Genomic DNA, 22,743 nt, shown 5'->3' on the forward strand with positions numbered 1-22,743 from the left:
GTATGTATTCCCCATTAAGTACCTGCTTACTCTCTTGTATTCCCTTCCTCTCCAATCTCTCCACTCTGGGATGGAGTGGGAAAGAAGAGGTCAGACACAGGACAATGCATACTAACTGACTATAATGTTAAACACATGACTGAGACAGAAAAGATCATAAACATGAACCTTAATTGCAAAGTTATTTTTTCCGTGCCATCATTACTTTGAATGGTCACTGCATGAGATGGTGACTAAGGAAGGTCTACCTATAATTAAGAAAAGCATAAAGTAAAAGGTCATAAAAGATAAAAGGATTAGTTAATGGTTTTTCTTTTGAATATGAACAAATGGTATTGCCAGATAATGTGGCCTCCTTTGCTTATTTAACTGCCATAGGTACTTGCCAGGCACACCTAATGCAAATGTTTTATTTATGGCTTGGCCAGACATTGAACCAAAATTGTGGTGCAATATAAGTGATCTTAAAAGTGAGACTTCAGAAGATCACAGAGGGAAGGGAGAGACCAAGGTATCAAGAGGAATTATACTTGAGGGATTTTTTTTTCACACTGAAGAAAGATTGCAATACAATTTTTTTATTTTTTCAAATATGTAGCCTTCCATATTTTATCAACTCTGCGAAGGGGATAACAATTGCAGAATAACAGAGAAAAAAAGGAAAATATATCTGTAAAAGAATTGTAATGAAGTGGAGCCAAATGAACTTTCTGGAAAAGAAAGGCTATTTATAGAAACAAATAAAAAATAACATATCATAAGGATGTCCCATTGTCATCTTAGCTCTGCCCCCCCCCCAAAAAAAAATTGCAAAAGTCAACAAGAAGAGATTGGTTATAAGTATGTGATGCATTACTTCCTAATGTGCATATGGTTATCTCCCATTTTTGTCAGGTCCTGCAACAATTTGAGCCTCTATCGTACTCTGTGCGTTTTGGATAAGAAAATTGAGTACCTCACCTGGCAAATGCAACGTATCAGTAAACCGTAAGACTCTGATAGAACTTCTTGAAAGCGAGGGTCTGTGCAAGGGGGGGGAGCAGGCTGAGCAGATCTCTAGACTTCTTAGTCCAGGAACAATGGTGGACACTTTCTAGTAAGCAGTGGAGTGTTTTGTAAGTATAAAAGTAAGCTAAAGCTTTCTAAGTGAATAAGTAGATGGTGATGGAAAAAGTCAGAACAGCTAGATGCATATCTCTTTTATTCAAGAAATTCAAAGTTCTGGACTGTTTAACATCAATCAAAAATCACCTTGCTTGAGAATCTCTTTTCAGCAAATAATGCTGTAGTCTTCTTAGCAGGCATATTCACATTTCTTTTCCTCTTCTGCTTTTGATTCTTATTAACATTTGATACTGTGATAAAAAGGCAAACGTACATTCTTCCAGCCAACCATAAAAAAGGCTTTCAGATATGTTAATTTAATGTAAACCTTGATAAAATATGTTAAGATAGCTCTTCCTTCAAAGAGTTAATCAAAAATAAAAATAAAAACATCCCCAATAAAAATGTCCTACATATCTACAAACTTTCCTAAAATATGGTTTACAAGGTAAATACAAACAATATGAAAAGCTCAAATTATCCCTTATACCAACAAGTTGACTAAACCGTAAGACTTCCACAATACATCAAATGGAAGCCAGTCCTAATTTACCAATGAACAATGCTGTATTCATTCATGTCAGTGACTGGCTCACTTCTTGGATGGTACTGAACCACTGTTGATGGTGTGGTATTATTATCCTTCCTCATAATTTTACATATATCTCTCTCCCTCAAAGCTTAGTGAAATAGAGCAAGGAAAAAGAGACTATAGCTAGAGAAATCTTATTTTTGTGACCATTGTAACCTATGTCTACAGCAATATTTCTCAACTTTAAGATCAATCAGTATGCTGACTAGGGGAATTATAGGAATTTAAGTCCCCTTACCTTAAAGTTGCTGAGATTGGGAAACACTGGCCCACAGATTAGAACATTGAGGCTTAGAGGTAGAAATCAGAGATATTTTGTTTATTAATAGGAGTAATATCACATCCTAAAAGGTATGTTTACCTGTCACTTTGGGCCAATTCATCCTCTTTGTATGTGTAAATTTCCACGTCCTGAAGAATTTTTTATAGTTTTGATTGAGTTGCTGATATTTACCAATTTCCTATGAGAGATGCACTTAAGCCAGTTCAGCCAAATATGGGCAGAAAAGGTTCTGGTTCCTTATTTGTGACCTGGGATTTACTAGATCACCCATGGCCAGGTCTAGTGGGTGATGTTGCATGGTAAGGATGACATAAATTATGTCATGAGTGATATGGAAGTCACTTTCTCCCCATATTAGGTATGGGCAGCAAATTTGTAACTGATTTTAGTATCTATCTACAGCAGGGGTTCTCAACCTTGGCAACTTTAAGACTTGTGGCTGAGGAATTCTGGGAGTTGAAGTCCACAAGTCTTAAAGTTGCCAAGGTTGAGAACCCCTGATCTACAGTATATTCAAGGACCAGGAATGAAGCAAACGATAATTTTAATTGGGGAAGTCCAAAAACTGAAGTACAACAACTGAAAAGATGCTCCTCTGGGTAGTTTTACCCATCTCTCCCTATTTGCCAGTTTTTAAAGCAATACTGTATCACATAGATTTTAGGCAGCGGTTCTGCAGGGAGAGTTTAAAATGTCAAGATGGTGGCCACAACCATGTGATCAAAGCTCCACCCCTTTTCATATACAACTCAAGGCTGCAAGCATGCTTAATGCTCTTTCCTCCTTCTATTTTCCCCACAAGACTCCTATGAGGGGAATTTGGCTGAGAGAGAGTGACTAGCCCAAAGTTACCCATCTATTTTTAATGTGACAGCTAGAGGACCTATGGCCTGTAAGTTTTGCACATACTTTTAACTGAGATTCCCTGAAGATCACTATTGAATGCCTAGCTTTTGTGGCCTGAGGCAACTGCGTTCATCTACATAAGGCAGGGGCTGATCCTGACAGAGGAAGAGAATAGCATTTGGAGTATGAGTCTTCCCTCTGACTTCCCAATGACTCATCTTCAACATGCCCTGCCAAAAGTAGGGGATATAGTATATTTTAGCTGGAATAAATACAGATCTTTTCAATGTGGGAATGATACCTGTCTGCTTCATACTTCTCCATCCCCCAGTGCCAGGGCTATTGGAAGCTGAGCTGGTTAATTCATAGCTGGATATGTTCACCGTCTTGAGTTACTTGTAAAAACAAGTCGGGATACAAACAAACAAACATAAAATAAAATAAAATAAAACAAAACAAAACTGTAGCAAAGGATGGGATGCTATATAATTAAGTTCCAGGGAAATGGCTGCTCTGATTATTTTTTTGTTTTTCTACCTCCCATCACGTTTAGAATCTCACGTTCTGCATCCAACACCACTTTGGATTCCATCACCTCTCTGTACAGCTGGGCCCATTCATCAACCAGAGATGTCTGCTATAGCCGGTCTAGAACACCTCCCTCCCCCCCAGTCCCCATTGCTTCACAAGAAATTCCAGAGTGGCAGGGGCACGTCACCAGTCCCTACAAGACTGGTTTCCAGAAGTCACGCCAAAGATCTTCTTCTTATCCTCCAATGAACTTCCAACTGCACCAGAAGTCAAAGCAACGGAGAAGAAGTACTCCAACATCTGAATCTCTGACCAAACTGACACCAAGGGTTCCTTCAAGAGTCAGAAGCAGCCCTATCCATATTCAGAGATTTGGAGGCAGGATTTATTTTCTGGACTACAAAGAGCAGGAGCTGCTTGACTGGCACATCCACAAGAAACATTGGCAGAAGGAAGCACCACCATTACCTTGGCAGAAGGAAACACCACAATCACATTGGGAGAAAGAAGCACCACCATTATATTGGGAGAAAGACGCACCACCATTACATTGGCAGAAGGAAGATCCACCATTACCCTGGCAGAAGGAAGCACCACCATTATATTGGCAGAAGGAAACTCCACCATTACCCTGGCAGAAAGAAGCCCCACCATTACATTGGCAGAAGGAAGCCCCACCATTATATTGGCAGAATGAAGCCCCACCATTACATTGGCAGAAGGAAGCACCACCATTACATTGGCAATATTGGCAGAAGGAAGCACCACCATTATATTGGCAGAGGGAAGCACCGCCATTACAGTGGCAGAAAGAAGCATCACCATTCTCTCAGATGCCCAGCAGAGACACCAATGTGCAGGTTGGCATCACCCCACAAAATGAGGTGGTACAATGGGTAAGTCAGCAGGTCTCCATTGGTCAAAGGTCACGTGGCCACACACCTCCTTCAACTAGTCCCAAAGCTCATCACACTCCACACAAGCCTCCACCTGTCAGAGTAAAAAGCCCCAAGCCCCACATCCAGACTCCTGCATCTTCTCCAAAAGATTTGCTGCCTCCCCCATTCATTATCTGTCAAACTACTAGCCACAGCAATCTCAAGGCACCAGACAATGTGCAGATTGGCATCACCCCACAAAATGAGGTGGTGCATTGGGTAAGCCAGCAGCGCTCCATTGGTCAAAGGTCACATAGCCGCACACCTCCTTCAACTAGCCCCAAAGGTCGTCAAACTTCACCCAAACCTCCACCTGTCAGGGTAAGAAGCCCCGGACCCCACACCCAGACTCCTGAACCTTCTCCCAAAGATTTGCTGCCTCCCCCATTCATCATCTGTCATACTACTAGCCACAGCAGTCTCAAGGCACCAAGAGATGTAAATCTGAGTAGTATGACCCCTAAGGAGGAGTTAAAAGAGGTACTTAACCTGCTAGCACAAAACCAGAGCCTGTTGACAAAGCAGCCTGGAAGACCCAGGACTCCCAAGAAAAAGGAGAAAGAAGTTCGTGGCAAAAGACCAAGTACCTCTAAGGAAAGTGCAGGAAGGTCAGGCAGTCCCAAGGACAAGCCAGCAGAGACTCAGATCAGCCTGATGCTTGACCAAAAGATACACCGATTGAGCTGGGCTAAGGACATGACAGAAGTCCCGAAAGAAAGTGGAGACCTCCGTAGCCCTATTCGGACATCATTCTTAGACCCTACTTTCATGTGCCAGAACCAACTGGAATTGCCTTGTGTTCACAAAACACAAGTAGAACTGCATCAGGAAAGTCTCAAACTTCCAAAGAGCCCCCCCAAGTCTCAGTGTCTGGCCCATGCCATTGTGGAATCATTGGATACAGAGCAAGCTACACGGGATCTACATATGTGCTTGGCTAAAGGTCTGGAGAATGGACGTAGCCGGCCAAGTGTAGAATATCCTGTTTGCTTGTTATGTGGCCGCTGCGCTCCTTATTGTCCGCATCCCCATCCACAGCACGGCCCTTGCCTCCTTGTCTATCCACGGCTAAGTGTACAGGATGGGGAGGTTTACATGAATTTGGGCTTCCTCCTTAAGATCAAGAGGCATGAGGCCAGCAAATGGGGTCTGGTGCAAGGAAAGGATGCATCAAAGTTGCAACACAGCAAAGAGCATCCCTCCAAGCGAGAGAGGAGTCCGAGCAGAAGCAGGAGCAGGAGCAGAAGCAGGAATGCCCATGAAGCAGCACCTCCATCATGGGCCCCAGAGAGGCCATCTCACCAAGCCAGGCAGCGATCTACAGAGGCAATTGACCTGAGAGTCAGACGGCACAGGGCTGGTTCCAGGCCATCCAGAGCAACACCACCTAGATCCTCTCCACGTTCACCTAAAATGGAGCCCCAGTCACGAATTCGAAAGCCAGCCCCAGAGGCAATCCAATCCAAATTCCCACAGAAGCCTCCCAGCATTCTGAAAAAGCTCTTGTTATGCATCAGGAAAGTTTGGGCAAAGGTACGGAGGAAAAAAGAACTCCCCTCCACAAAGCAAAGCTCTAGGGCATCCCTCCAGAAAGCAGCTTCTTCTCAAAATCTGGTGGTTCCTTCAGCTACTTCTGGTTTTCAAGCCAAAGGCATTTTGCACCATAAGCAAAACTCTCTTCCTAAAGATGCAATGACTCCTACTCACTTGAAACAAGGACACTCTCATGGTCGTAGAAAAGTATCAATGAAAGTCTCAGAACCTGAAACTTTTCATTCCCACAAGAAGGTTGATAGCTACCGTGCAAAATCAGCTTCTTCTGGAGCACCAAAAAAACATTCCAGACATTCTCCCGCAATGCAATTACAAAGAAGCCCTTCCAAACACCCCAGAGATCAAATGTATTGAGGTCTCAATAAAGATGTGGCTTGCTGCCAGTCTCTGCGGTCCCTCTCCAACAAGGATCTTCTTGTCACTCATCTCCACAGATAGAACACAGCAGGTCTGTGTTGTTTTTTTTCCAGGCTGCAAATAAACTGGCTGAGCTATTACATATTTCTGTATTTTGAAATACCACCTTTGCTCAATTCACATGGGTTTCCCTGAGAAATTGCAGGGAAATGTAAAAATACATCTAGCTAATTGTCCATCATCGATAGCACTATTCCAGAAAAAACATCTGCTAGATATATGGATTATAATTGTTGGTTTGGGGATCATGAGCTTACCACACAGCCAGGCAGAGAGGAAATTGGGCTCTAGGGAGCACTGAATGGAAGCATGTGGGAAGAAAACATTGGTGAGGCAGATGGCAATATGATCAATGTTGCAGCTTTGGATCAAATTGAAAACTGGATGGACCGGTAAACCACATTATTGGAGGAAATTACTCTGGCTAATTACTCATGCTTAGTTTTCCTAGTATACCATATATGCAGAAAAATTAAGGGAGATAAATAATAGATCCACAAAAAGACAAAAGAGTACAGCTCAGTTCTGAGTGCATTTTATATTGGAATCAGAAAAAAAATGGCAGCTGGCTGTAAGCATTCTTAGAAGTAATTGTATCCCACTATTTCTCTCTCTATGGCATCACCTTTCTCTTATGTCCTCTACTAGCATTAAACTCTATGATTCCCCCCATTCTGGCTCTGAAGCATTAGTATTATCTGCTTTGATTCACAATGTTTTGCACCCAATTATTTGTATCTTTACCCTTGCAGCTTATGGCTGTGTTATTTAATTATCTATATTTTATTTATCAAATTTATACAGCTGATTCTCAACTTATAACTGATCATGGGGCTTCGTCCTGGATTCAAACTTTTGATTTCTCCCTCTTCCAACTGTATTTTGGGTGCTCGGCAAATGCCTACATTTACAGCCATTGCAGTCACAACTGCAATTTACAATGGTTTTGCTACAAACCAGCTTTTACTTCCAATTTTGGGCAAAAACCAATAAGTTCGCTTAATGACTATTGCAAAAAAGATTATAAAATTGGATCTGGTCACCACTTTATGACCATTACCACCATTAACAGAAATTATGGGCTTAATTGTGGCTATACATTGAGGACTATCTATATACAGAAGGTACCTATCTCGCGAATTACTTTGGACAGCATCCATTAGTCAATAAAAAAGAATACACTTGGGTCTGTACTATCCACATTATTTTATCAGTCAAAACATAAGGAATATTTTTTCCCTAGAGAAGTTCCATTGCTTCTGTTGACTTTCCTCAGGCTCTGCTCAATATTTTTCCTGGGGTGAGGGGTACACGTTAAACACCAATAATTTGATTCCTTTCTGTATTAAATGAACTTGTGCAGAAGTGGCTTATCCCCTTATGTACCTGCCCCCATTGCCTAAAAAGGTTTATTAAGTTTTTGAGCCAACTCAGCCAGTGTCCTTTGTAAACCCCATTTATTAAATAAATCACAAACCAACTGGGGCAAATGGAACATTTGCAGCCACTTATTGAACCCAATGTCTTCAACCAATTTCTTTCCATTAGCTAACAAATATGTTTCTTCATGGCCTTCCTTTCTAGTAGAATTGCAACTGTCATTACAAAAAGGCAGTCTTTTATTCCATGTTTTTCCTATTACTGTATTTTGTCCAATTCTCTTTTCTAATGACAGCTTATTAGCACTACAAGTGGGGTAGTACAAGTAGTCCTTGACTTGCGATCATAACTGAGCCCAGAATTTCTGTTGCTAAGCAAAAAGGTTGTTGAATTTTGCCCCAATTTATAACCTTTATTGCCACAGTTGTTAAGCAAATCACTGCAGCTATTAAGTTAACAACATGGTTGTTAAGTAAATCAGGCTTCCCCATTGATTTGCTTGTCAGGTTGCAGAAGGTGATCACATGGCCCTGGGTCACTGCAACCGTCATAAATATGAATCAATTGCCAAGCACTCAAATTTTGATCACATGACCACAGTATGCTGCAATGGTTTGTGGGGAAAATGGTCATAAGTCTCTTTTTTCTGTGCCATTGTAACTTCGAACAGTCACTAAACGAACTGTTGTAACTCGAGGTCTACTATACATATGCATTACAAAAGCAGGGTAAAAATACCAAACAGAGGAATAAGAGGAATCAAGGCCGAATTAAACAGGAGGTTACTATTTAACAAACACATACTGAAAATGAACTTGCTACCGAGCAAGCGAGTACACACACAAAAAAAATGGTAGCACTACCACTAAGTATAATGAGGCAAGCCAATTGGCTGGCTTAATAATAATAATAATAAAGTTGGAAGGGACCTTGCAGGTCATCTAGTCCAACCCCTTGCTCAGGCAGGAAACCCTATACCATTTCGGACAAATCACTGTCCAGTTTCTTCCTAAAAACTTCCAGTGTTGGAGCATTCACCGCTTCTGGAGGCAGGTTCCACTGATTAATTGTTCTGTCAGGAAGTTTCTCCTTAGTTCTAGGTTGCTTCTCTCTTTGGTTAGTTTCCACACGTTGCTTCTTGTCCTGCCTTCAGGTGCCTTGGAGAATAGCTTGACTCCCTCTTTGTGGCAGCCCCTAAGATATTGGAACACTGCTATCATGTCTCCCCTCGTCCTTCTCTTCGTTAAACTAGACATACCCAATTCCAGCAACCGTTCCCCATGTTTTAGCCTCCAGTCCCCTAATCATCTTTGTACACTTTCTCTTCTCTGTACACTTTCTAGAGTCTCAACATCTTTTCTACATCGTGGTGACCAAAACTGGATGCAGTATTCCAAGCATGGCCTTACCAAGGAATTGTAAAGTGGTATTAATATTTCATGTGATCTCGATTCTATCCCTGTTAATGCAGCCTAGCACTGTGTGTTGGCTTTTTTGGCAGTTGCAGCACACTGCTGGCTCATGTTTTAATGATTGTCCACTAGGACTCCGAGATCCCTCTCACAGTTACTACTATTGAGCAAGGTACCCCCTATACTATACCTGTGCATTTGGTTTTTCTTGTCTAAATGATCAGCTTGTTGCCATTCAGCATGGCTACTACCGATTTGAAGTAGTGCACAAGATTATATACTACTCATTTCGGAATTACTTATACAACTGAATTAGAAGACCGAAAAATAATATCCAAAACATCTTTTACTATTCTTATTACTATACTACAGTAGCTGGCTCCATTCAGCGTTAATATGCTGGCGAAGTGTCTGCGAGAGCCGAGATCCTTACATTGCTTCTGAGTGGGCTAGCATAGGCATTGGCTAGCAATTTAACCAATTATCGTTAAGGAACAGACCAATAGGAAATAGAGGGAGCTAAGGCGCGCGCGGGAGCAAATTCGAACGGCGCAGTCAGTGTCTGAGTCGATAGGAGGTATTTCACGGTGGGATTTCTTTTTCTCCCCACTCTCTCCTGACTGAGGTAATGTACTGAGGGGTGATCAGAGATCGGCTTTTTATGTATGGGGGAAAAGAAAGCTGGGACTGGAACAAAGGAAACGGGCAGGAAAAGGAAATGCTGAGAATTACTAAGGAGTATGTACTACCTTATTGATTTGTTTCCATTAAGTCTATAGGCGACCGGGGCTGCAAAAATCCGGATGATCGGTGGGTGGGAACAAAAAACTGCTTTGCCGTTTTGTGGCTATGTAATGGCCCTCCGGATTTTTGTAGCCCTGATCGCCTTGAAAAAGTGGGAAGAGATCTGGGAAGAGATCTGGGGAGTTCTGAACCCCGGTCAGAGATCACGAGTTTCATAAAAATATCTTCACGTTCTTTGCTTTTTTTTTTTCTCGTTGCTTTGACTTTGCTTCCTCAAAAAGGTCAGGAAAGGAAATTTCGGTTTAGCTTCTCAGTAAGCCAACCTGCCTGCATAAAGAAAATGAGGCTGTGAGGTGGTGGGGGTGGGAGAAATGTAGGCTGGACAGAGGCTCAGGCAGGGTGCTGAGTCATTGAATATTTTTGATAGCCTTACATTAGGCCCTGAGCACCTCTGGTCTGCAATCTCATTCTATTATTAATTCTGCAGCATGACATGAATATATACTCGTCTGATTTTGTTTAGTATATAAATAGTGTGTACATTAGGCGAGTGGGTAGTACAGGTAGTCCTTGATTTATGACCACAATTGAGCCCAACATTTGTGTTGTTAAGTGAGACATTTGTTAAGTGAGTTTTGCCCCATTTTAAGACCTCTCTTGCCACAGTTGTTAAGTGAATCACTGCAGCTGATAAGTTAGTAACCTGGTTGTTAGGTGGTTTCCCCATTTACTTTGCTTGTCAAAAGGTTGCAAAAGGAGATCACATGGTCTCAAGACACATAATGGCCTAAATATGAACCAATTGCCAAGTATCTGAATATTGATCACGTGATCATGGGGATGTTGCAAAGATCATAACTGAAAAATGGTCATAAGTCACTTTCTTCTGCCATTGTAACTTTGAATGGTCATTAAACAAACAGTTGTAATTTAAAAATTACCTGTACACTGGAAAAAAATAAGACTTTCCAAGAGTTTTTGTGAGAATTCTAATATCTTGATCCTTCTCACCCAGCAATGCCTTTATATGTATTCAACTCCCACTGCTCCCACTGTCCTCAACCACAGCTATGACAGCTGGGAAATATAGAGTGTTGTTGTCCAAGGTTCAAGAGAACCATGGCGTAATGTCTTCTACTGGTCCTTGAAGCTTACAGACAGATGTCATATTCAAACCTATCTTGAAGGTTTGAAGACATGCTCTGCCAAAAAGCTGCTGTTCAATATATATTGAATGGAAGAATATCTACAACATTTGAAGTTTTTTTTCTTTGGAATCAGGTTATTGATTTATTTAATGATGCTGGCTTCTCCCTAGATTTTTTCACCATCTGTAGCAATGCCAGAGATTAAAGCTGAAATCTTATGCTTGCAGAGCAGGCACTTTACCATTGAAATTTGTTTTTGGCATGCCTATCTATATATTTAACCAAGTATGTTGGAACCACTATTAGAAGAAGTGATAAATACACCAAATTAGCTGCTACTCTGTAGATGAAGGCAGGATAAATTGGCATAAGAAAAAGGCAAGCAAGGACAAGTTAGAGATGCAGGTTCTTGTGCCAGCTTTGCTCATTTTAAATTGCCTAATGAAAAAAATGCACTTTCTAAAATATACATTTGTAACTTATAATAGGCTTTTTACTCCGAGTATGGCAGCTGTTACTCCAAGAAAAAGAAAACGCTGTTACAATAGGTGAGTTTTAAAAGCCAGTCATAAGGATATACTGTATTTCTATTTGTTTTATTTATATCTCACTATAATCAATCCTCATCGATTAACACAATATAAATGAAAATAATTTTAAATATCCACAACAAGCATAAAAACTAAAGAATAATAAAACAACAAATCAGAGATAAAACAAACTCAAAAATAGAAGCAAAGATGGCTGAATCTGTTTGAATGCTTTCTGAACAGTCCTGTTTTTTCCTCTTCCTGAATGCCCTCAGGGAGATGACAAGATGAACTTCACAGGAGACTGTTCCAGAGAAACTCTTGAACTTTTTGTTACTACTATAAGCATTTTAAAATAAACTAAACTCGCTGCTTTTCTGGCGTTAAAGCAGCGAGATGACTGCACACGGCAGAATACACACTCCACACGGGCAGGGTGTGAGGAGAGGAGCAGGGTGCCTAAATTTAAACAGCCGTCAACACAGCAATTAACTACAGGGGGGCGGGAGCTGAACAGACCGGTAACAAAAGTCGTTAGCCAAACGCTTGGTGTTGCAGAAACTATAAGAACGTGATTCTCAATCCTGGCTAGAACTCTGACGATGTCAGCAGATGCTGACGAAAGCTAAGTTTTAAAATAATTTTTTTTAGTCTCAGTGATCTGTGTTTTAGTTTTTGAATATATAAATCTTTTGATTTATTTTGGAAAACTACAAATCAGAATTGTAGTATATGAAGTCATCTACTGTTAAGTACATAAAGCACATTAAACTGTGATAGATTCTTCGTTATATTTAATATTTTATTGTCCAAATTAAGAAGGCGAAAATTGAACTAAATTTACATTTCCCATTTAAAGGAACAATGTTAAGATGCCTCAGACCCAGTGATGTTTTTAATTCAAATTCGGTTTAAAAAAAGAGTACATTCAATAGAATTTTTGTTTTAATGTAATAGATTGAAAACTCTTTAAGTAAGATGTTATTTTTTAGCTATAATACAATAAGGTTGCTGAATTAGTTCTGAGATAGGTAAAGAACAAATGTGTACTTTTCATAGTTTACAGCTGGTAAATGAGACTCCAGTGAAAAGACTGAGGATGGAATTCACTGAAGAAGCATCTCCAACAAAAAAACCTAGTTTCCAAGATAAAGAAAGCCAGCACTTTCTTGAAAAGTCAACCAGCTTGGAGAAACTTAATACTTCACCACTGCAGACAGCAGATGTACCAAAAGTAAAATCAAATGCATTCCCACAGAGAATATCTCCGGTGTCTGGCACTATATATAATTCCACTGTGCCAATCAATTCCTTTTACAGTAAAGGAAATATATTTCAAAGTATATTGGAAAGAAAACAAGCAAAGGAGTGTCATATAAATTCCAGAAACGATTACGCAAGTTTACCTATTGCTAACAAGACAGAAGTGGTACAGGCCAAGATGCAACATCTTAAAACTTCCGAGCACTTAGCTATTTCCAAACAGGCCAAGACCTTATCAAGAAATACCAAAAAAGCTAAAATGGAAATTGCTGTCCCTAAGCCTAGGGGGAAGGAGAATAAAAATTATGCTGTAGAAAAGAAAATAGAAGGTCCTTCCAGAGTTCTAACCATGAAGTTCAAACCTATGTTAAGACTCCAGACAGGGGCAGCATTTTTTGCCACTGGAAAGAGGGGGAACGGTGACTCTAAGAAGCTGTTTTCACCACGAAAATCTCTCCAATTTGTTAACAATACCACAGAAAGCAAGAAGCAGGACAATCTTCTCACAAATACCAAAATGTGCTTATCTTCTGAAAGTAAAGCAGCTAAAACTGGCAGGAAAGAAAACCAAGCAGATGCATCCTCAAAAGAAAATCTTGATATTAAGGATAAGAAGACACTAACATGTAATAAAAGTCATATTAAGGACCCTTTGTGTGAAGTGAAATCATTGCCAAATTCTGGGCTTCTTCAAATTTCTCCGTCTGGTTCCTTGGAGTCCCCAGCTCAGAAAGAAACTGATGCCAGGAAAGAGGTATGCGTAATTTATAAATATTAGTAATTTGTCTAGCACAGGGGTCCGCAACCTTGACAACTTTAAGACTTGTGATTTCAGGTCCCAGAAGTCTGGGAGCTGAAGTCCACAAGTCTTAAAGTTGTCGAGGTTGCAGACCCCTCTAGTAAGTTTGATTGAGAAGAGATTAAATTCCTTAATTCAATGATTATTTGATTTGTAGTCCTGCATGTTCTGTCAAATTAGCATAAAGACAGGGTTTGTTTCTTGAAGACCCTTGAGGGTTATAATTTGGATAAACTGACTGATTTATTTGGAAAGGCCATATAATTATCTCACTAATATAGCAACTTGGATTATTGTCAACAAGCTGTTTTGGATTAAAATACAATTCTTTCTCGGGTTTCTGGTAACTTTTTTGAAAGGCCTGACCTGGACTAGAGCGCTATCTAAAACAATGGCTCCATTCATGTTCCTTTAAGCTCTTACATATTGCATCCATCACCATTAAAAATATTTGAACTTGCTCTCTTGTTAAATGAGTTAATTATTAGTTTTTATTACCAAACAATATTAACTGGCTTCTCAGAGAAGCTGGAATGAAAAAAGAGGACTCTGTAAAATAAGTAAATAGAAAATTTTATCCAGCAATGTCCCATTCCTGATCAGGCCATGAATTATTTTCTGTTGGAAGTCATGAATACAATTTTAAAAGATTGTTTAATGGCCTTTTATGACATTTGCCTCATTAGTAATTTAATACATTATATTGACTTTATTAATTATAGTTTAATTTTCCACTTTCAAAATATATATTTTCATAACCCGTAGGGTTCAAGATCCAATAGAATTGGTACTGAGGGACACTTCAGTTTGTATTAAAAAAATCTTTTTGTTGTTGTTGTTGCTTTTTTGACAGGTTTTGGACGATATCTCAAAGAAACCATCTGACAATACAAACAATTATAAGATTGCCTCTTCCAGTAAGTTATTTATGGTTGATCCTATAAACAATGATTATGAATATTTATAGGGACCAGGATTGGAGTGCAACATTCCTGGTCCTCACTGAACTCTCAGCATCCATTGATGATAGTGTTATTCTGGACCACAGATTTAGAATAGAAAGCATCATGTCGTAGTAGTTCCCTTTTTTCCCGCAGGGGTAGTTCCAACTGAGGGCTGAAAGAATAGATCTGCCCTGAGATGTCTATTTTGTGAAGTACTCCAGCCTCTTGTTTTCTCCACTGTTTCCTACCTTCTACATGAATCTACTGGAGCAGATCATCTGTTGGCATGGGGTTCACTATCAAGATAGTTATGCTTCACAGCTATATGTCTCAGGACCAAGCCAAGCAAATGGTGTAACAGGAATCCTAACTCAGTTCCAGGTAGTAGTGTTTAGATGGGTAGAAATAGATTGAGGATGATTTATTCCAAGACAATGGCTTTGGATTTGTGGGCCAGATGATACCATCTTTGATTCTGAACTTAATTGTAATCCCCCATTCAGAGGTGGTGACCTCACTGTTTACCAGTTGGCCTCCAGGTGCATTTCATGGTGCCAATTGCCACTTTTAAGGTCCAATATATATCAGGTTATCTGAAAGATCATTTTCTCCCAATCTGATCAGACGGAACAAGGTCAGCTATTTCCAGGTCTTGTATATTATCTGGTGTGACCAGAATGGATATTTTTAGCTATTGCCTTCAGACCTTGTTATTACTTTGGCATGAAAACCTAGTTTCCTTCACACCTAAATTTCAAGAGGGTAGTTGATATCTATGTGTCCATCTCCTGCAGGAGAAAAGCTTGATATAAGTGATCTTTGGAATCCAGCAGGCTTATGACTTTGTGTATCTGTGTGTGTGTATATAAAACTTAAGCTAAAGTTAAGGATCAATGTAGCTTGACCACCAAATATTAACGCATCATATATATTTATATAATATTTTGTGGTCAAGCTATATTGATCCTTAAGTTCTTAAGCTTAAGCTCTTCCTTTTAAGATCTGGAGCACAGTGTTATGAATAATGGAAATGGGTGGATATAAATTTTATGGATACTCTTTTTTTTCTTCCAATATTATTTTTGGCAGACAATGTCCATTCTTTATTCAGAACATTTTCCAGCAACAAAAAAAGGTACGTCAGTTCTGTAATATTCTCGGTAATTATATAATGCAGATGAAGAATTTCCTGTGGAGTTAAGTCCTTGACTTAAGGCAATCAGGACTGGAATTTCTAAGCAATGTAGTTGTAAAGCATAATGACATTACTTAGCAACAACAATCTCTGCAAGCTGCAGTTATCATTGTTAACCAAATCCTACAGACATTGAGCAAGTCAGCTTCCATTTTCACACATAAAAATCTGGAAGACAGCAAGAAGTAAGTCCTAGGCCAGCAGGCAGGTAAATCTCAGGCTGGGTGAGGGAAGGAATGAGGTAGTGCAAGGGAGGTTTGGGGAAAATGGAAAGGGATGCACAAGAAGTGCAGGTTGGGCGGATGTGAAGGAGGCACAGTGAGGATTGTGGAGATTGCACAGAGGTGCACAAGCGGTCAGTGCCATGCAAACACAAAGAATGGGGGAAAACAAGCACAGTGTCTTGCAACCTTCCCTGCCAGCCTCTCAATTGACTTTCTGGGGAAGCAGGCAAGGAAGATTGCAAATGGTGATGGTATGATTGCAGGGTGCTGTAGTTGGTTGCAAGTGTGACCCAGTTACTAAGCAGCCATATCGCAATCATGTGATCTCAGGGATGCTTGGATAGCCAGAACTCTCACGATCACCATTCATTCAGCACGTCATAATTTTGAACACTGATCAAATGGATGTAGGTCGAGGACCTATACTCTCTTGTCCTTTCCTCCATACACAAACACACCAAACAAACACTTCAGAGCTAGCCTATGCTTCAGCAGCTGTTATTGAGGTAATAACTTCTAACTTCCTTCTCCAAGATTATTTCTATGGCTCCCTGCAATGTTATGGAAAATTTCTGCCATCATAAATTATACCGATCTTGAAATAATAAGTCATGGCATTTTGCTACCTAATTAGTTGCTGTTGGCATCACAATTCAGTTACCAAAGGACAAAGATTCTTTGCTGAATATTATTGTCCTTGAGTAATTCTAATAGGCAAATTGTTACATCTGAGGAACTGCTTATGCACCAGGTTATGCTTCCATACTGAAGTTTAAGCTCATAGGACTAGCAAAGCCTGCTTATTGAGGGCAAAACAAATAGAACATTGTATTAACTATTACATCATTTGGTTTTGTTAATCACTCAAAGTAGAGAGAGCAGTACTGTCTTAATATTATAAAGACATAGCACATCTGGGTTGCAAAATTCTGGCAATTAGTTGGCTGTAAAGAATTTCTGCTTAAAAATAAAATATAAATATTTCAAACTGCGATAAAAACTTTGCTATTCCTTAGACTAAAATGATACTCTGCCCATGTACTGACTATACTACAACCAATTAAAATATGCTAAAAAAATTAATTGTAGGGCAGCTGTTAAGAGTTTTTTTCCTTCTTCCTTATAATGCCATTATATTAGAGTGTTAAACTAGAATTGAAGTGCCTATTGGAATTCTGATCAACCTCAGTCCCTTGGCCACTGTGCATATCAGCCTAAGCTGGGTCATGGGATTTGTAAAAATGAAATAGAAGAAATAGCTACAGGAACATTGTATAGGAAGTCCTCTTTTAACAAGCACTCATTCAGCAAATGTTCGAAGTTATGACAGTGCTGAACAAGTGATAGTTACAATCAGTTTTTGAAATTTTGGCTGTTGCAGCATCCCCATAGTCACATGACTGGCCTACACTTAGAATGGTTGCAATGTCTTGCAGTAACATGATCACCATTTGTGACCTTCCTTGCCAGCTTCCCATAAGTAAAGTCAATGGGAAAGTTGGCAGGGAACGTTCCAGGTTGTTCCCAGTATTGCTGATTTTTTTTTCTGAGAATCCAGTTATGGAATATGAGATCACACCTGTAGCATGCTGCCCTCCTGCACTCTATAGCACACACCTGCCAGGTCATGTTTGTACTATACCACAGTACCTTCCCGCACTCTGTAGCAGCCCCCCCCCTCTTTTGCAGCTTTGCTCGTGCTACACACAGCAGCAGCCACTTGTCTGCCCACCAGTCTGCTTGCAAGTCACTTGGGCCTTGCAGCTTCCTGCTGGCTTTCCCATTGACTTTGCTTGTGGGAAGCTAGCAGAAAGTGATCCTTGTTAAATGACTCGTGATACTCACGTAACAATGGCAATGGGGACTGACAGGATTGCCATCACCAAGTGATGCTATCATGTGACATGGCACTTACAAACACATTAACGGTGAAAATTACCATTAAGCAAGGGCTACCTGTATTTGAACTGAAGATATAGAAGGATTACCTAGAATTCATGTTCACAATGTCATTGAGTTAAGCAAGTAAGCAATCTGTTATTTTCCTGTTACGTTTTAAATATTGATTCTTATTACCCTAGTCAGCACTGGCCAATATCAAGGAATGGGACTTGTAATCTAAAAGAGTGCAAGATCTAGTGGGACTGATTTCTTAAATGTAAAATCCCATGTTTCAGTATTCAAAATTAAGATGGCTTCTCCTGGGAGAAAATTCTTGTGCTTATAGCCGTATTCATTAATGTTAGTCTTAAGAAATGAAATACCTATATATTCTTTATGAATCTTTATTGGTAAGGTGCAAATATCTTTGTTTCAGTCTACAGACTCTTCCAGATGAACAACCATCATCACATGTGGAACCAAGTCCAGTAAAGCAGAAGTCTCCCTCCATACTAAAAATCAACAAGAAGGCAAAAGTATTGTCCAAAGGCTTGAAGGATCAAATGATCATTGTGAGTATACTTCTTGCAGCCATCATTTACAAAGCTGATAGACATGCCACATTTTGTTTCTGAATGTGTATATTAAAGTGCTAAATGGTCTCTCCTAATATCCTAGACTGGACAATATGACATGTTAATATCTTCTGTGCCTTTACAGGATGCTGGTCAAAAACATATTGGTGCCACCATCTGCAAATCATGTGGCATGGTTTATTCAGCTGCCAACCCAGAGGATGAAGCACATCATGTCCAGTATCATCAAAGATTTATTGAGGGAATAAAATATACAGTAAGACAGAAATTAGATATACCATAGAGTTTGTTCTTTTTTTATTCATAGCTAAATTTATTAATCTAAATCTTTTTCCATATTCCTTTTGCCTTTTTTTGGTAGAGCTGGAAGAATGAACATGTAGTTGCAGAATACTGGGATGGAAAAATTATCTTGATTCTACAGAATGATCCAAAATATGTTATCAAAAAGGTGCTGTACTAGAGTTTTTCTAACTTTGTTTCTATTTTTTTGTCTAAGTTATTTATCAGTTCCAGTGTTGTTCCATAATTCTTACATTTTGAGGGGAAAATGTACGTATACAGTATTCCCAAATGATAAATAACTCTCAGCCCAAGTTAAATGTTCTTGTAATTTAAGAAATTACAAAAGAAAATTTTCCCATTTTCTAATAATCTCAGGAATTATCTTTTATTACTAAATATATTGCATGGTTTGAATTTTTAAAAAGTTATAAACAAAATAGCTTGTGTTCAGTTTTTAGGAGCAACTTTCCAGCCAGCTATTTTTGTGTTAACAAACTATCCAACGCTTACTGCTTTCCAAAAATCTTGGTGGCCAAATAGAATTCCAGCAAAAAATGCACTTTTTATAATTCTATAACTAATTGCTGTTAGAAATGTTGCCTGTTGACAACTATGTAACTAAATTACTGTGGGTTTTTTTCTTATGTAGGCTGATGACATACGCAAACTTGTAGACAATGAACTTGGTTTCAAACATGTGGTACAGACTCATCCATCACAGACTAAAACATATTTGTTTGTATCCAATGAAAAAAAGATAGTTGGCTGCTTAATTGCTGAGCCAGTCAAACAGGTAAGTAATTGGTACTGTTGAATGAAAAATCTATGTCTGAAAGAAATACCTTTGTTCTGAAATGGGTGGGCAAGCCCAGAAATGTTCATATAGTGTTGACCAAGTTCAGTAGTTTGAATCAGATCCTTTTATATTGTTTTTATTTAAAACATAACTTAAACCTTATTTAAAATAGAATCTTAACAATAAGATGCTAATTATTTCAATTATTCCTTGATTAGTTTTCATCTATTGCTTCTTGTCCTGCCTTCAGATGTTTCAGAAAATAATCATTTTTTTAAGTCCAAAGGAATGTTTCTTTTCAAGAGATGGCTACGCTTTTACAGCAATGCTGCAGCTATTTCTGGGTTGCCCCCATTTCTCTGGGAAACCAGACCTGGGTACCTGATAGAAGGTAATTTAAGAAATCTGATCCTTTGCTGTGATCAACATCTTTGAACTTTACCTTAATAGTATCAGTGAATAATGATGGGCAAATAATCTTTACAATTTTACTCTATCCATATTCAAGAGTTCTTTGACCGAGAGGTAGGGTTATCTTTCTGGGACAAATGTTCCTTATAGTAACCATCTTATTGTGGGGGAGGTAGTATCTACTGATTTTTTCTGTTGAAGCTAGTAAGAAAGGTTGTGTATGTTTTTACATTAATGCAAGAAGACCTCTTATTTGGATCCTTGCATTATCCTCTGTTCCATATGTGATAGGAAGAGAAAGGTGGTTGCTTAGTACCAAATCCACACCTTGGATGGAGATTTGGAGGCAGCTTATTCTGGGGTGAGTTTGCAGCCTCATTAGCAATCACTTAAGCTTCCCTGCAAGTTCTCAAGAGTCCATTTCCCTCTCTCTCCTTGCAAGGAACATGAAAATCTTAATCCAGATAGTGAGCCTTTTTTCAGTGGATGACTTCCTATCATTCCTTTAAAAAGTCTGCAAAACACTGGAGCAAAAGAAGTGCTAGTAAAATCTCTGCCTGAGCTTCTTTCTTAAGAGCATTTAACAAAGATAGAACAGTTGTGGACTCCATTTCAAGCAGTGTTGGACAATAATCAAGAAGCAGGGAATTATGACTCTAACATAGATAACATTTTGTTATCTAAACTTGTGACATTCATTATCACTGTGTGAAGATGTCATGAAGATAATTTGTTAATAGTTGTGTGTACTTGTAGATCAATTCATAAAGAGTTAGGATACTTTGGTAGATGCAGCCCAACATATGCCATATGAAATTTGGGACGCAAAAAGTTTAAAGTCCTGTAATCCATCCTTTAATATCAGTTAGGTACTGTTTAAAGCAACTCTTCTTTTGTACAGGCTTTCCGAGTGCTTTCAGAGCCCGCAACAGTGGGATCCCCTACTAAAAACAGCCTAGAGCATCAGCGTGCCTGGTGTTGTTCAACAAAGCCAGAAAAGGTCTACTGCGGGATTAGCCGAATCTGGGTATTCAGCCTGATGCAGAGGAAGCACATTGCTAGCCGTCTGGTGGATGTGATGAGGTAAAGAAGCAGTCTGGGTCCAGTTTGAAAATTTTGTAACATATGACGTCTTATTTTCAGATACAGGTAGTCCTTGACTTACAACCAGAATTAAGCCCCAAATTTCTGTTATTGAGACATTTGTTAAGTGAATTTTGCCCCATTTTATGATCTTTCTTGCCCCTGTTGTTAAGCGAATTACTGCAGTTAAGTTAGTGACAGGTTGTTAAGTGAATCTGGCTTCTCCATTGACTTTGCTTGTCAGAAGGTTGCATGACCCATTTGCAAAGCATCCAAATTTTGATCACATGATCATGGGGAACACCACAACAGTTGTGTGAAAAATGGTCATAAGTCACTTTTTTCAAAGCTGTTGTAACTGAAGGGTTGCTAAATGAACTGTTATAAGTTTAGGACTACCTATATTCTTTTCTGGGAATATAAGTATTTTTCAGCTAATTATAAAAAGTATACACTCTTGTTCAACGGAGCCAATCTTAGGGGCATGGTTGCACGTGTCTCATATATAGCAGAGTGCTGAGAACAGCCTTCCTTTAATTAGTCTGGACTTGCCATTTTATTCAGCTGAGCACTGGATAAAGATGATTTCTTTTGACTGTTTCATTTGTTAATATTGTAATAGTTTTAAACTTTTATTAAATGAATATAATAAATGATTAGCTATTACTATTAAATGAACTGTTAAATAAATATAATAAACAAAAGGACAATTGGGTTCTTATTCTGCTTTGATACTTTTTTCTTCCAGGCAAACTTTTTTATTTGGCTGTTACCTAAGCATCAATGAAATCGCCTTTTCAGATCCAACACCAGATGGGAAACTATTTGCAGCAAAATATTGCCAAGTACCCAACTTCCTTGTTTATAATTTCATTAGTTAAGACTAGATTTGTACAAATGCAAAGTAGAGTTAATGAGCCCATCTCTTTCAGCAAGGACTATTTTATAAAATGTGGTTAGGGCATTGTTTTCTGCTTTAATGTGTTAAAGTAAATTTGAGTTAGTAGCATACCAGGTATGTATTTGGTATGTGAATTGTTTAAAAAGTTAATTCTGAAAGTTAAATTCCAAAATTGGTGTTAGAATGTGTAAGAAAATAACTCCTAATTGCTCTAGGTCTTTTTTGTACTACCTTCAGTGTATTCTAGCAAATATACTGATTTCTTTCAGACTGAGGAGATTTAGTAAAAGAAACTCATGCTGAGACTGAATAAGCAGGGTTGAAAAATGTATTAAGCTATCTGTTAATTTCCAGCACTTTTTAGCAGTGATTATATTGGCTATGGCTGTTCAGCAACATCTAGAATAATTTTTTTATAGGAGGAAATAAACTGTAAGAGGTATTGTAATGCTGCTATGAACTAAAATTTTAAAATTATTTTTGCACCTGTTCATGGAAGCACATTATCGAAACTAGCTTTTGAAGCTTTGAAAGTGTTGGCGGCGACTGCAGAAGTTGCATAGACTATGTCTGACAACAACTGCAATTTTGCACTAAACATTGTTGGATCAAGTCTGTTCAAATAAATATTTTTCTGTATTAAGCATTCTTTGATATGTATCTGCAATAGTAAATGTTTGTTTACAAAATGTATATACTGTTCCAATCAATCATCTCTAGTTAACCATAAACAGAGGACCTGCTAGTTCCTCTTTTGAGTCTTTCATGATCAAATGTTCTCTTTATGCACATTTGATCATAAAATAACCTGTCTGCTACCACACAGAAATGAGTAAATTGTGCAATCTATACATACAAACTTACCAAGTTGCCTCTTTTACTGAAT

At 38.8% G+C, this 22,743-nt stretch overlaps 2 protein-coding genes across 8 annotated transcripts in view; both read left to right on the forward strand.

Moving 5' to 3' along the window:
- Positions 1 to 6,928, forward strand: part of LOC120309134 — an 11,823-nt gene extending 4,895 nt beyond the window's left edge. For all 5 annotated transcript variants that reach the window (XM_039346033.1, XM_039346032.1, XM_039346035.1 and 2 more), the window contains 2 exons: positions 895 to 987; positions 3,379 to 6,928. In XM_039346033.1, coding sequence (XP_039201967.1) covers positions 895 to 987; positions 3,379 to 6,202 — 2,917 coding nt within the window. In that variant the 3' untranslated portion in view covers positions 6,203 to 6,928. The remainder of the gene's footprint in view (positions 1 to 894; positions 988 to 3,378) is intronic.
- A 2,666-nt stretch (positions 6,929 to 9,594) lies between these two features.
- Positions 9,595 to 22,720, forward strand: ESCO2 (establishment of sister chromatid cohesion N-acetyltransferase 2). 3 transcript variants are annotated; one of them, XM_039346039.1, is made up of 11 exons: positions 9,595 to 9,682; positions 11,438 to 11,497; positions 12,539 to 13,496; positions 14,395 to 14,458; positions 15,575 to 15,620; positions 18,222 to 18,357; positions 18,506 to 18,637; positions 18,743 to 18,832; positions 19,316 to 19,459; positions 20,775 to 20,956; positions 21,705 to 22,720. In XM_039346039.1, the coding sequence occupies exons 2-11, from the start codon at positions 11,454 to 11,456 to the stop codon at positions 21,835 to 21,837; spliced, it is 1,929 nt and encodes a 642-aa protein (XP_039201973.1). In that variant the 5' UTR covers positions 9,595 to 9,682; positions 11,438 to 11,453; the 3' UTR covers positions 21,838 to 22,720. The 3 variants fall into 3 exon arrangements, with proteins under 3 accessions (XP_039201973.1, XP_039201974.1, XP_039201972.1); XM_039346040.1 differs by lacking the exons at positions 9,595 to 9,682; positions 21,705 to 22,720 and adding exons at positions 9,696 to 9,795; positions 19,742 to 19,853 and having other exon boundaries at positions 20,775 to 20,955; XM_039346038.1 differs by lacking the exon at positions 9,595 to 9,682 and adding an exon at positions 9,761 to 9,795.
- The last annotated feature ends 23 nt before the right edge of the window (positions 22,721 to 22,743 follow it).

Source organism: Crotalus tigris, unplaced genomic scaffold, assembly GCF_016545835.1.
Source record: "Crotalus tigris isolate CLP2741 ecotype Arizona unplaced genomic scaffold, ASM1654583v1 scf7180000017987.690289119674:8195010, whole genome shotgun sequence".
NCBI classification, from domain to species: Eukaryota; Metazoa; Chordata; class Lepidosauria; order Squamata; family Viperidae; genus Crotalus; species Crotalus tigris.

Bases quoted from the DNA above. Each gene is read 5' to 3' on its own strand.
- ESCO2 (XM_039346038.1), top strand. From the start codon at position 9,776: ATGCTGAGAATTACTAAGGA. The intron at 14,459-15,574 runs GTAAGTTATTTA...TATTTTTGGCAG, and splicing joins TTATAAGATTGCCTCTTCCA to ACAATGTCCATTCTTTATTC. The intron at 15,621-18,221 runs GTACGTCAGTTC...TCTTTGTTTCAG, and splicing joins TTTTCCAGCAACAAAAAAAG to TCTACAGACTCTTCCAGATG.